Source organism: Chlorocebus sabaeus, chromosome 8 (assembly GCF_047675955.1).
Source record: "Chlorocebus sabaeus isolate Y175 chromosome 8, mChlSab1.0.hap1, whole genome shotgun sequence".
NCBI lineage: Eukaryota > Metazoa > Chordata > Mammalia > Primates > Cercopithecidae > Chlorocebus > Chlorocebus sabaeus.
This window is the reverse complement of record NC_132911.1, coordinates 128,325,940-128,339,235: the sequence shown is the minus strand read 5'-3', so window position 1 is coordinate 128,339,235 and position 13,296 is coordinate 128,325,940. Positions and strand designations below refer to the sequence as shown.

The 13,296-nt window shown below is 48.6% G+C and overlaps 1 protein-coding gene across 4 annotated transcripts in view; it reads left to right on the top strand.

The window, feature by feature from the left end:
- Positions 1-12,847, top strand: part of MTSS1 (MTSS I-BAR domain containing 1) — a 183,274-nt gene extending 170,427 nt beyond the window's left edge. The window contains exons 10-15 of one of the 4 annotated variants that reach the window (XM_073018341.1): positions 794-1,004; positions 5,129-5,248; positions 6,078-6,272; positions 7,566-7,739; positions 8,064-8,226; positions 9,927-12,847. In XM_073018341.1, the coding sequence (XP_072874442.1) occupies positions 794-1,004; positions 5,129-5,248; positions 6,078-6,272; positions 7,566-7,739; positions 8,064-8,226; positions 9,927-10,627 (1,564 nt within the window). In that variant the 3' untranslated portion in view covers positions 10,628-12,847. The remainder of the gene's footprint in view (positions 1-793; positions 1,005-5,128; positions 5,249-6,077; positions 6,273-7,565; positions 7,740-8,063; positions 8,227-9,926) is intronic. The other 3 variants (XM_008001506.3, XM_008001508.3, XM_038000164.2) reach the window with 3 other exon arrangements.
- Positions 12,848-13,296: the final 449 nt, after the last annotated feature.

Here is a 13,296-nt window from a genome sequence, read left to right as displayed (position 1 = left end):
GGTGTGTCATTATTTGACATCCTGTTTACTGTGCCATTTCAAAAGCAAACAGCTGAGCATTGATTGCTCTTAGTTGCTGAAAGCTGCCTGCCTCTTGCCAAGTGTGTTATTGTGCCAGACCCACAGATATTTTAACAGAGAAACAGCTGGGGTCAGAGTAAATCCATTAATTAAAGCATCACTTTGTTAAAAGGCAAAACACATGTACACCAACATCATGAGTTGATTTGCTGATGTTCTTTACAGTGGGCTTGACCAGACTCACCTAGGATGAAATCACCTCAGCAAATCCATCGGCAGTCAGTGCTTGGCTGTGTTGGCCTTAGTCATGTGGACCCAGATGGTGCATCCAAGAATATTCCAGTCACGCTGAAGCCCCAGTGGGCTTTGCTGCAGGCTTATGGTTCCTGCAGGCAGATTAGCCCTGTCCCTTTTCTTGCTACTGACATCAGCTCCTCTCATTTTGGTGGCAGGCGAAGCAGCAGAGTTGGGTGGCACTTGACTTGCCTCCTAAGAATGCCACATGGTTTCCATCGGAGACCTGAGCCCTGGCAGCTGTATTTCCCCCTGGGTCACCTGGAAAAACATTTTGTTGACCAGCTTCGTGATTTGGTGTTTTGAAAACATGTCTTGTAGTTTGCGCTGCATCTCCGGGGCAGAGAGCTGATTACATTATGTTGTGCTCCTCCCTCTTCTGCCTCTTGTCTGTTCCCCTCCTTCCTCCTTCCTCTTACCATTGCCCCCCTTTCTTTACCTTCCGTGCCCACCCCTCACACCCACTTGTCCCCCACAGCAGCCTGAACAGTGTCAACAGCAGTGACTCTCGGTCCAGCGGCTCCCACTCGCATTCCCCCAGCTCACATTACCGCTACCGCAGCTCCAACCTGACCCAGCAGGCTCCCGTGAGGCTGTCCAGCGTGTCCTCCCACGACTCAGGATTCATATCCCAGGACGCCTTCCAGTCCAAGTCACCATCCCCTATGCCGCCAGAGGCCCCCAACCAGGTAAGGGTGCCTTTGGCTCCAGGAGCAGCTGTCACACCTGGTGCCCTGACCACCGTCAATGGCTGGAACCAAGGAAGCACCTTGGCTTAGACAAGCCCCTGCCTACTGACTTGAGAAACCTCTGGTTTAATTTCTCATCTTTAGATGTATTGCTCCCCAAAGGGAGAGATGCTATAAGTGGGTTTGAAGCCTGTCTCCATGGTGGTAATGGTTGTATTACCACATCAATTTGGGGAGCTCTCACACGTAAGTAGATGGATTGAAAGAGGTTTGACCACTCTCAGGCGCCCCTGTAAGTGCCCAGCCTGGCATAATTAAATGCTATAATTAAAGGCATTTAATTGCACAATGGGGACACCTGCTCCCCCACATCTCAGGTTCCCGCTGAATGACTGAGGTTCTATGGTTGAATAGTGCTTCTGATACCATTCCTTGGTGCTCTCAGGTTCTCTTTATCAGTCTGTGTTGAGAATGAGAATGAATTATCAGAGCTTCTGCACATAAATTCTGTTGGCACTTAGATTCTAGAAGGGGAGGTGTGGCAGAATCTCTTCATTTCTCCCTGAATGGCTGAGATGCTATGGTTGAGTAACGCTTCCAATACCATTCCTTGGCACTCTCAGGTTCCCTTTATCAATCTGTGTTGAGAATGAGAATAAATCATCAGAGCTTCTGCACATAATTCTGTTGACACTCAAGATTCTGGAAGGGGAGGTGTGGCAGAACCTCTTCAACTGCAGCTGGGTTTAATGGTGCTAGGCCCAGTCCAGCCCAGTGGTTCCAGCTGGAGCAGAAAGCAGGAGCTGGCCACGGTATCCGAACACCTTTCATGTGCGTCATCAATGTATGTGATCCCCTCTCTGTTCTCTCTCCCTTAGTGTCATTGGGTTGGTGTTGGCCTTGAACTTGGCAAGTAGCTCTACATACAGAATGCTGGGTGCCCCACAGCCCCACCTGCTGGGAAACCCATGCCAGAGCTCTGCGTTCCTCTCCTCACAGCTCAGCGCTCCCATGAGCATTTTTCAACCATCCTGGGGGACTGTGGCCTCTGTCTGTCTTCCTTGGATACACACTCAATTTTAAACGCACTCAGAGCTAAGAGCCACGGCTGTAGTTTGAGAGTGCTTGAGAGTGCGTGTCCCAGCTGGGGTGCTTGGCTCACTCTGTAAGGAGTCCCCTCTTCCCCGCTGTGTGCTTCACTAAATCCTATGTGCTGCTCGCAAGCAGAGAGGGCAGAGGGTCTGGAGGAGAGCTGGAATGTGCAGTTCCTCCAGGCTGTTCTAGTGTGCAGCATAATTGTGTGTGTGTTTTTAACTGACTGACAAATTAACATAGTAGTGTGCACTGACACCCCTTTCTGGAAAGGAGAGCCACATGCTGCAACCTTCTCCTCTAAGACCGTGAGTGTGGATGGGGCTAGAGCAGTGTTTCCTGTGGCATACAGGGAAGCAGAAGAGGGCATGCTGGGTTTACTTAAATCTGAAAACCCGTGCCCAAGACATGCGTGGCTAGCAACTCTAGGGGAGTTTTTTGTTGTGTTGTGTTATGGTTTTGAGACAGAGTCTCGCTTTGTCACCCCAGGCTGGAATGCAGTGGTGCAATGTTGGCTCACTGTAACCTCCGCCTCCCGGGTTCAAGCGATTCTCCTGCCTCAGCCTCCCAAGCAGCTGGTATTACAGGCACTTGCCACCACACCCAGCTAACTTTTGTATTTTTAGTGGAGATGGGCTTTTGCCAGGCTGGTCAGGCTGACCTCAGGTGATCCGCCCACCTCGGCCTCCCAAAGTTCTGGGATTACAGGCGTGAGCCACCACGCCCGGCCACTAGGGTAGTTTTAATGAGCTCAGGGATGCTAAAAAATTTAATAGAGAATTCATATTTTTTAAGAAGGGCGTTACGACTGCTTCTTATTATAAGGTAAAGGGGAAATTGAAGGTCATTGTACAGATCACATTAGCCAGAGGGTACAATCTCCTGAAGGCAGTAACCTCCCCTTTATTAGGGAGAAAGGGGGCGCACCTTTAGGAGGCACAGGAGCCCTTCATTTCTCTACTGTGTAACACAGTCTGAGAAGAAAGCCAAGTGATGGAATTGTTCAGAATTCTCTGGTTTACCTCCCTCCACTCTTCAAACTGTGTCTTCACCCATCTGTGCCCAGGAGTGGGGCCGTGTCTTCAATGAGGGTCTCTCCCTAGAGCCATTTACTCTGAGTCAATAGGTTCTTTATAAAAAATTAGCAGAAGTCCAAAGAAATCTGAACCTGCAGTCCTGCGGTGGGTTACTGTTTTATTGTTTTGTTTGTTTTTTGAGACAGGGTCTCACTCTGTTGCCCAGGATGAAGTGCAGTGGCGGGATCATAACTCACTGTAACCTTGAACTCCTGGATTCAGGCAATTCTCCTACCTCAGCCTACCAAGTAGCTGGGACTATATACATGTGCCACCATGCTTGGCTAATTTTATTTTCGATTTGAGAATACATGTGCCTTGCATACTGGTGGGAATTGGGCTTCTATTTCCATTTCCCAAATAGTGAACATTGTACCTGAGAGGCAATTTTTCAACCCTCACTCCTTTCCTCTTTTACATTTTTTATTTTTTGTAGAGATGAGGTCTTGCTGTGTTACCCAGGCTGTTCTCCAACTCCTAGCCTCAAGGCATCTTCCTGCCTTGGCCTCCCAAAGTGCTAAGATTACAGGCATGAGCCACCACATCTGGCTGTTTTTTATTGATAAAAAATTTGAGGTTTAGAGGGCTTTAAGTTCACAGTTTCTCAACTGAGGAGGGGCACAAATGTAACTTAAATCCAAACTTTGCAACTTCAGATCCTGGGCTGCTAACCAGACATCAAGCTCGGAGTGCAGCTGGGATGTCCGTCCGCCGTGGAGCCTCTCCTTGCTTTTGGTCCACTGAGGCCCACACGTTGTTGAGTGTCTGATTGGCTCCTTGCCCTTACAGGACAGGAAAGTGAAATCTCTGTTCCTTTGTAGGGACCTTTCTTTTGTACATGAAAGGGACAGAAATATGATTCTGGCTTCCTTGATGGTGAATACAGGAACACTTTTGGATAAATTACAATAGAGAGGAGTCAACTTATTTAAACAAACTGAGGTTAAGCCAGAGATTGCAGTTAACAGTGAAAAAATTTAAAGCAAGTACTTGGATGGCTGCGAAGCAGTGCCCAGGAGACCCAATTTACATGAAAGAGATGATCATTGTCACTCATTCATGATTTTTTGAGCACCAGCCACGTGCCAGGTCCAGGACTAGAAGAAACTTGGGTGTAGGTGAGGTCACAGGAACAGTCCCTGCCCCAGCTGAACATCAGGAAGCCAGCGTGGGAGCGCATGCCCTGGCTGACTAGGACTGCGGCAGGGACCTAGGGTTTCATTCAGATCACCGTGAAGAGATGGTTTCCCAAATGAGACCTCTCCGGAGATGGTTCATTCCACCCCACAGTGGCCATCCAAAACACTGTGGTGACCAGAGGGCTTCACTGCCCCAAACCCCAAAATCACACTCCAGGATGAGAAACCTAAAAGTATATCTTGATGAGTCTTCATAGCTGGAAACCACCCCTCATGGATCCACAGGCTGCATTTGATGAAGGGAGAGTCCAGGAAGTCGAGCCATTCCAGGCAGACATGTAGCAAAAGCCCAAGCCAGGGTCCACCCTCATGCAATAAATAACACCTGTGCACATAAGAGAGGCGACAGGCAGGGCCTCCCTGGGGACCTGGGCCTGTGGCACATGAAGAAACACCCAAGAGAGCACAAAGTTCCAATGCCATGACCAGATATTCCAGTGCCAGCCATGCTTCTGGGTCCCAGCAAAAGACACACAAATCCGTGTCCTTGGGGACCCACGGTCTAGTGATCTAGGGCTGGCCGGGTCGCACGCTTCTTTTCAAGGGCTTGAAAGCCTCTGCATGGATGCAACTTCGGGGGAAAAGTAACCCTAACACTCTGCTTCTCTCATCCTCCCCTCTTCTGTGTATATGTCTGTCTCTTTCTCTCTGTGCGCCCTTCCCCACTCCCATCCCCATTCCTCTCTTTTTATTATATTTTGGTGGTGTGTGGTTCAATTTCTGTTGGTCCTCTCGTGTGGCCCCTCCCCTGCTGCAGAACTCGTCCAGCTCGGCCTCCTCCGAAGCCTCGGAAACCTGCCAGTCAGTGAGCGAGTGCAGCTCCCCCACCTCTGTCAGCTCGGGCTCCACCATGGGTGCCTGGGTGTCCACAGAGAAGGTGACCGCCTGGGTGGCAGCCACAGCGGCCCCACTCTCCCTGGTCCCCCAGCCTGCTGCTCACACAGCCCTCACAGCCGCGGCAACCTGGAAGCTCAGAATCAACACCAAGAGTGGGGCTCCTCTTGGGGACAGAGGGTGGGACAAGGCTGAGGGCATTTTCTAGAAGGAGTGCCTGGCTGCTGAACAAGGACCACATGGTCGTCCCAAGGGAGAGGAAGGGGTATGGGGAATTTGGAGGTGTGAAGGCTTTCTCCCAGACCAGGTGTTGTGTGCCTATCCATCCTCCTCCCTCCCTTCCCAAGCCACCCACCAGACCGTTGGATGAGCCATGTCACTGTGTCAGAGGCTGTGTGCTTTTCTGCTTTTTAGTTTGCACCCCCACCCCCTGCCCTTGATTGAGAATGTGCTCCTGAGCAATGTGAAGATTTTGGAAACCTAGAATGAACAGATTGATTTGAAGATGCTTTGGAATTTTTAAATTTGCATAATGAAATGAGCAAATCATTATCACCATGAAATGAGGCTTCGTTAGTTACTTAATCAAAAACTATTGAGAAGGCCACAAATTGAGGGCACTGATCAATTCCCAAACTTCTAAAACGTAGGTCAAACATAGATGCTTATTCGGTGTCAAATTGATGTGCATTCTTTGCACCCTGGCGCTTTTCTCCTGCATCACGGATCATCCGTGAGCAGCGGAGCCCCTTTGTTTTACTTATAAATATTCAGGTTTCCCCTCCCTTGAATGTCAATGCCATTTTGTATCTCCGCACTCATCCTGTTATATTAATTTTTTTTCCTTTTCCCCCCTTTTTGTTTGTTTCCAGTTGTCTAACGGGTTTTCTCACTATAGTTTATCAAGTGAGTCCCACGTGGGGCCCGCGGGTGCAGGCCTTTTCCCTCATTGCCTGCCTGCCTCCCGCCTGCTCCCTCGGGTCACCTCTGTCCACCTTCCAGACTACGCTCATTATTACACCATTGGGCCCGGCATGTTCCCGTCATCTCAGATCCCTAGCTGGAAGGTTTGTGTCTCTCCCCCTCCTCCTCTCCCCCTGTCATTGCCTCTGTGCTCACCCCTCTTCTGTTCCACCCCACCTCACCCCGACTCTCCCCTCACCCCGACTCTCCCCTCACCCCCTTTCTTTCACACTCTGCCTTCTTCCCCATAATGCCCCTCCCTCAGGAAGCTCCCCCTGGGGGAGAACCAGAAAGCAGCCGGCAGCTCTAAGACAGCAATTTCCACAGGTAGCTGGGGCTCAGGGTTTTCCTTCAGGGGACTCTGGTCAACCCCTGATAGACGGCAGCGCAGTGTGCATCGCAGGCAGCGGCAGTCCCAAGTTGAAAGGCCCAGTTTTGCATCAAGTTGAAATCTGTGGGTTGATCCCTCCCAGGGGCCACCTGAGGGTGTCAGCATGATCAGAGCTTCTAGGGGGTCCGGCGCGGGGGACTTTCCTTCTGGCCATGTTTCCCATTTTCCCTGATGAGCTCCCTGCTGGGCTGTGGTAACAGAACCACAACCCAAAGCAGGTTTGGGATGATCATGTTGAACTTAACAGTACTTGCAGACTTTAGTTTTGGTCTTGAGTGTTCAAACATGTTTGCTTTAATATAAAGACAAACTTTGAAAATGATCCCCTAGCAAGTCCGATCAATGCTCCTCCAGGAGAATAATGTGCTCTCTTTTGAGAGGAGGACCCTAATTTGAAAAGGAGGCCCCTCGGCTGCCAGCATTTTAAGCCAGTTTTGACTTTAGCCCTCACAGGCTGTGTGGACCTCTCAAGACTCCTCAGAATCTTTCTACGGCCCCTGGGTGCCTTCCTTTCCTTCTGAGGGCTTGAGACGGCAGGGAGCCTGCCATGCCCTTTGAGGCTGGTTTCCTGGGAATGGAGGGAGGGGCTGATGTTGCTTTAGTGCTCGTTGGTGGCTGTTCCCTAACTGGAAGTCATCCGGGTTAAGGAGCGACGGTCCCTTCAGACAGGAGAAGCAGGGTGCGCTGTCCACTGGCGGGTCCCCTTAGCTTACACTGGTCACCCGTTAGGTGGCTGCTCGGTCTCCTGCTGCCGCCTGGTGGGTGCGGGTTTTTAATCTTTGGGCAGAGATGAGGAAAAGGGAGGTACACAGGGGGCTCCCAAAGGGTTTTCCATTCCTTGCCCTTTAGAGCCTGGAGAGGGCAGGCAGAGGACCTGTGGCTTGTCCCAGCCGGAGGCTCCCCTTTAGGGGCCCAGCTGCCTTCTCTGGGGAGCTGTCTATGGGGTCCCTGCAGCCCTCCAGTGGAGGCAGAGGCCCTGGCTCCTGACCGCACTTGTTCTGCGTAGGACTGGGCTAAGCCAGGGCCCTATGACCAGCCTCTGGTGAACACCCTGCAGCGCCGCAAAGAGAAGCGAGAACCAGACCCCAACGGGGGAGGACCCACTACTGCCAGTGGCCCACCTGCAGCCGCCGAGGAGGCTCAGAGACCACGGAGCATGACTGTGTCGGCTGCCACCAGGGTGACGCTCTTGTTCTCAATATTTGGTTGGGGCCGCCTCAGCTTGGCTGGGGATCATATTCTGGCCAGCAACTTGGGGGCCGAGGCAGCCTTGCAGCTGGAGGGACCTGGGCAGCATTCCCTGACTTCCCGCCCTACCGCAGAGTCCCTGGGAAGAAGCCTTGTGTGGGAATGAGAGAGGCAGAGCTTTCTAGGGTCAGAGTGGGACCCAAGCAAGTCAGGAGCCCCTTGGGCCCATAGGCGTGTGGCGCTCATGGGGGCAGAACAGGAGTGACATTGAGGCCTCCCCGAAGCAACCTATGTATCTCTCTCCTCCAACCTGCAGCCTGGCGAGGAGATGGAGGCTTGTGAGGAGCTGGCCCTGGCCCTGTCTCGGGGCCTGCAGCTGGACACCCAGAGGAGCAGCCGGGACTCGCTTCAGTGCTCCAGCGGCTACAGCACCCAGACAACCACCCCCTGCTGCTCTGAGGACACCATCCCTTCCCAAGGTACGAGGCAGCCTGGGGTACGCACTTAGGCTTTCTGAGCAGCACCAGGTGAGGAGTCAGAAAACTGCTGGTCCATTTTAACCACAGCCTCGCCACTGGCTAACTAACAGGCGTCAGGATCGTTCTCATCATCTGGGAATGCTTTGGGGAGCTCATCTGTAGTTGTCAGGTAGCTGCTATGTAAGAAAGGGGTCTGGACTTTCACAGCTTTTTGCGTTTTGCAGCATCATACACAAGTCTCCAATTTGAATGGAGACATGCTGTAGTAAGAACAGCTTCAGGCCGGGCACAGTGGCTTACGCTGTAATCCCAACATTTTGGGACTGTGAGGCAAGCAGATTGCTTGAGCTGCAGAAGTTTGAGACCAGCCTGGGAAACAAGGCGAAACCCTTGTCTCTACAGAAAATGCAAAAATTAGCCAGGTGTGGTGGCACACACCTGTGATCCCAGCTACTCTGGAGGCTGAGGTGCAAGGATTGCTTGATCCACGACTGCACCACTGCACTCCAGCCCGGGCAACAAAACGAGACCCTGTCTCAAAGGAATAGCTTCATTTTTGTTTTAGCACTTTGCACTACACACTTTATGGTTATTTTCCCATTTAATCTTTACAGCCACTTATGGGGTAGGTATTTTTATCCCTGTTTTACAGAAGTGGAAATTAAGGTTCAATAACTTGCTCATATTCACACAACCAGTAAGTAGCAGAACTGGAGTTTGAACCTGTGTGTTAGAGTGTAATGCTCAAGTTCTTAACCTATTCCAGCCAAATCCTCTATCAGACCTGCTTCCCTCATCCTCATGTCCACTGCACACACAAGTCAGGCAAGATGAAAATCTAACAGCTGGAATATCTATGATAATTGACCAAAAGCTATGCCATTCATCATTCAAAACCGCTAAGACAGTAAGTCTTATTGGAGGGTGATTTTCTTCCCCAGGGCATATTTGGCAATGACTGTAGACATTTCTGGTTGTCACAACTGAAGGGGTACTACTGGCACCTAGTAGGCACAGGGCAGGGATACTGCTTAAACATCCTGGAATACACAGCACAGCCCCTCCCCACCATGTCCTCCATAACAAAGAACTATCTAGCCCAAATGGTCAACAGTACGGCGGTTCAGAATCAGTGCTGTGAGCTGTTTAATCTGTAAGCTCCCACATCATCCTGAGATCGGTCTTACAAGGAAGTGAGCACGTCACACTGATGGAAACTGTCTTTGTCCCTTGTTGTCAGGGACTCACTGTCAGTAGCTTTGTTCTTTGTCTAGCCCTCGCCTCTCCAGTTAATCATCAGGGAGATGTTATCGCCTAGGCTAGTCTGTCTGATCTTCATGTTGAATTCTGGACTGGAGAATTTGTCTGCTTTCATCCCCCTTATCCCTCCCAGAGATGCTTGGGGGGAGCTTCGCTGCAGCCTAGCAGCTTTACCTTCTTCCCCATTGACGATATTTGAGTGCCTACCATGTCCAGCACCGTTCTAGGTACTGGGGACACATCAGTGAACAAAGCAAAGATCCCTGCCAGGGAGCTCGTAGTTGGTGAGGCTTTCTGAAGATGGTAGAGAAGCCTGGGGGAAGCTTGGGATGAGACTCTGTGCTTGTACCCTGCCTTGCGTGCCTTTTGTCCTCCCAGCACAGAAGAATCAAAAAGCAAAGCTGCTGTCTTGAATATGTCTAATCAAATCCTATAATCAGTTTCAGATTATGATTATTTCTCTGTAAGTGGTGACCAGGAGGCAGATCAACAGGAGTTCGACAAGTCCTCCACCATTCCAAGAAACAGCGACATCAGCCAGTCCTACCGACGGATGTTCCAGGCCAAGCGTCCAGCCTCAACTGCTGGCCTCCCCACCACCCTGGGACCTGCTATGGTCACTCCAGGGGTTGCAACTATCCGACGGACCCCTTCCACCAAGCCTTCTGTCCGCCGGGGAACCATTGGAGCTGGTCCCATCCCCATCAAGACGCCCGTGATCCCTGTCAAGACCCCAACCGTCCCAGACCTCCCAGGGATGTTGCCAGCCCCTCCAGATGGGCCAGAAGAGCGGGGGGAGCACAGCCCTGAATCACCATCTGTGGGTGAGGGCCCCCAAGGTGTCACCAGCATGCCCTCCTCAATGTGGAGCGGCCAAGCTTCCGTTAACCCTCCACTTCCAGGCCCGAAGCCCAGTATCCCTGAGGAGCACAGACAGGCAATTCCAGAAAGTGAAGCCGAAGACCAGGAACGGGATCCCCCAAGTGCCACTGTCTCCCCAGGCCGGATTCCAGAGAGTGACCCTGCAGACCTGAGCCCAAGGGATACTCCACAAGGAGAAGACATGCTGAACGCCATCCGAAGGGGCGTGAAACTGAAGAAGACCACAACAAATGATCGCTCGGCCCCTCGCTTCTCTTAGGCTCACAAGAAACACGCCAGTCGGCAATGAACTGTTTCATTAATAAAACCTAGTTTGTCTTGATCCATTCCAATCTATAATAAAACAAAAGATTTTGTAGGCAACTCGGAATATAGCTCTTTTGAAAGTACTCGACACCTTTAGATAAGAATTAAAACCAACCTATGTAACTGACATAATCTTGATCTTTTAATTTGTAAATATTGACAATTTTCTTTCTGCACATTTTAATCTTAGTTTCCCTTTTGATTTTTCTGAAGGTGCCAAATTCCATTTAACTTTTTTACAAGTCTTTGTAAAATTTTAAATGCATAAGGGTGGGGGTTGGGGCAGGGGAACCACAAAGTAGTTAATTTTAGAAAAGGATTTACTATACTTCACTCTTCTTTTTCTTCCCCCACAAGCTTTTGTAGAGGCATTGTAGTAGTCTAGCTCTTTAGAAGCAAAGGCAAGTTATTTTAATGTACAAACTAAATGGCTAAGAGGTAAAATCCTCATTTAAATATACTATGTTCTAGATGAAAAGAGCAGGAGTAACAATTGATGAGCAATATTCAGAGTGAAGTAAATCTGGAAATGGTAGACTGTGTTGGGATTGGGGGGAGGGCCATGGGAGGGGCACACCGTCAACATAGCCGATCCTGTTACATTTAAGAGTAGCCTCGTAGGTTGAATTTCTTCTAGTAGCTTCATGGTAAATGCATCCGAATAAGCCATACTGGATTGCAGTGTTTGTTTCTGTAGGGTGTTTAAGGACTTCCTTTCTCCCACGATTCCTCTGGACTGCACACAGCACCCACCTCCAGCCCCATGCATGCTGCTGCCGCTGGGCAGTCGTAGAAGCCCCCACTTCAGTTTCTCGTTGATTGTACTCACCTTCATGGAATCCAAATACATCCAAAAGGGTAAGGCAGTTTTAAAAAATGTGAAAACATTTAAAAATGATAGCAGGGAATTCCTAGATTATAGTAAATGCCTTTTACTTAACTGTGCCCAGCAGGCTGGGTGCGTTAAAAAGCCCAAATATTTTGAAAAAACTCGAACGGATTTGACAAGGGTAGCCAGCTTGGAGTCTAGCAAGCAACTTGCCAATGTGTTTACCAGTCTGGGGGCTTGTTTTTCTTTTCTTCTTTCAAATAAATGGCAGTTAACTGGCTTCACAGTAAACATTGAAGAGAGGAGGATTTGGTTATTGTCACTGGGAATCTGACCACTATACTGTCCTTTTTTGTATTCTGGGTAATGTTTTTTGGAAAGGATTTGTCTTTTCTTTTTTAAATGAAAGTTAAATTTGTTATAATGCCCATACCCTAAAACCAACAGAGATTTGTAGATTTAAAGGGATCACATTTGAAGACAATAGTGTTTAAGAAAGCAAGCAAGTCCCTTAGCAGTCAGGTCAGTTAACAGGGCACATTTCTGACCTAACCCTCTCAAGGAAGAGGAGGAGCTTGGTGGGTCTCATACACCCTGCAGATTCCTGTTGGCTCTAACCCTCAATTACCTAATCTTATGCTTTAACACTTAACTGCATTGGATGTGAGAGTAACGTGCCGTATGGTCATTGTTCTATATATTAACATTGAACACTGCTGCAATTGCTCAAGGACGTTTTATGTTACGGCTTTAAAGCAAAGGCATGATTATTAGAAACTATTTAAGCTTTTTTCTTTGAAAAACAAGCTCCTTTTACAGAATATAAGCAACAGTAGTGCCTGTGGTTTAGCCCACCAATCTTGATGACTAAAAGTAGCTGATGCATTGTGCATATGATGCTTGAGATGGTTTTTGCAAAAGCAGAAATCGCTGCAAGGTAATCACAATAGATAAAAGTGGTATTTTAAACCTTTGAAATAAATGGATGTAACTGTACCTTGGTACAGCTTTTCACTTGTTTAGTTTTTAAACGTTAGTATAATCTGAATAAATAAAATGTTGCCAAATTCAATGTAGAAAGAATGTGACGCCACACCTTGGGTAGTTCTGCTTGTGTTTTTGCATATTGTAAAAGCAGTGTCACAGCTAAAAATAAATCGTTTCTAACGGTAAATTATTGTGGTTTAGTTGCTAGTTTGTACTGAGAGTTGACCTCTCCCTGTGCAGTTTTTTGTTCTAAACTTGTATAAATAACAATTGTGTACTGTGTCTCCCTTCTACATTGTAACAATTGCTTCAGCCTACGTTATAAATAAAGAACCACTAGATTAAAAAAGTCATGTATTTCAAGTCTTGTTACAATTCAGTTTGAGGTCTTAGTCAAATGTTAGAAGATGGACTGGGACTCAAGTAGAGCTTACGTAGAAAGTGACAAAATATTTTTGTGATGGCTATAAGATCATTAGTTGCCTGAAACTATTTGAAAACAGTTCTATCTAATGAGGTATCAAGAACTAAAAGCAGCTGTTTTGGGTTGAAAGTTTTAAAAACTGCTTTATCTTTAAAAAACAAGAACAACAAACAAAGCTTCTGAAACATTTAAGGAGTTCTGTTACTCCCTTACCTTTGAGTGCACAGACAATCCAAGCTACAGTAGCAGAAGCAAAGCTGGAAAACTGCTTCTAAAATAAGCACCACAAAGTTTTATCCCAGATTGGACCATTTAACCCCAACATCAAACCTTCACCCTTGAGGGAACTCCACAAATTCCAGGCTTATTTGCTGACTATGTA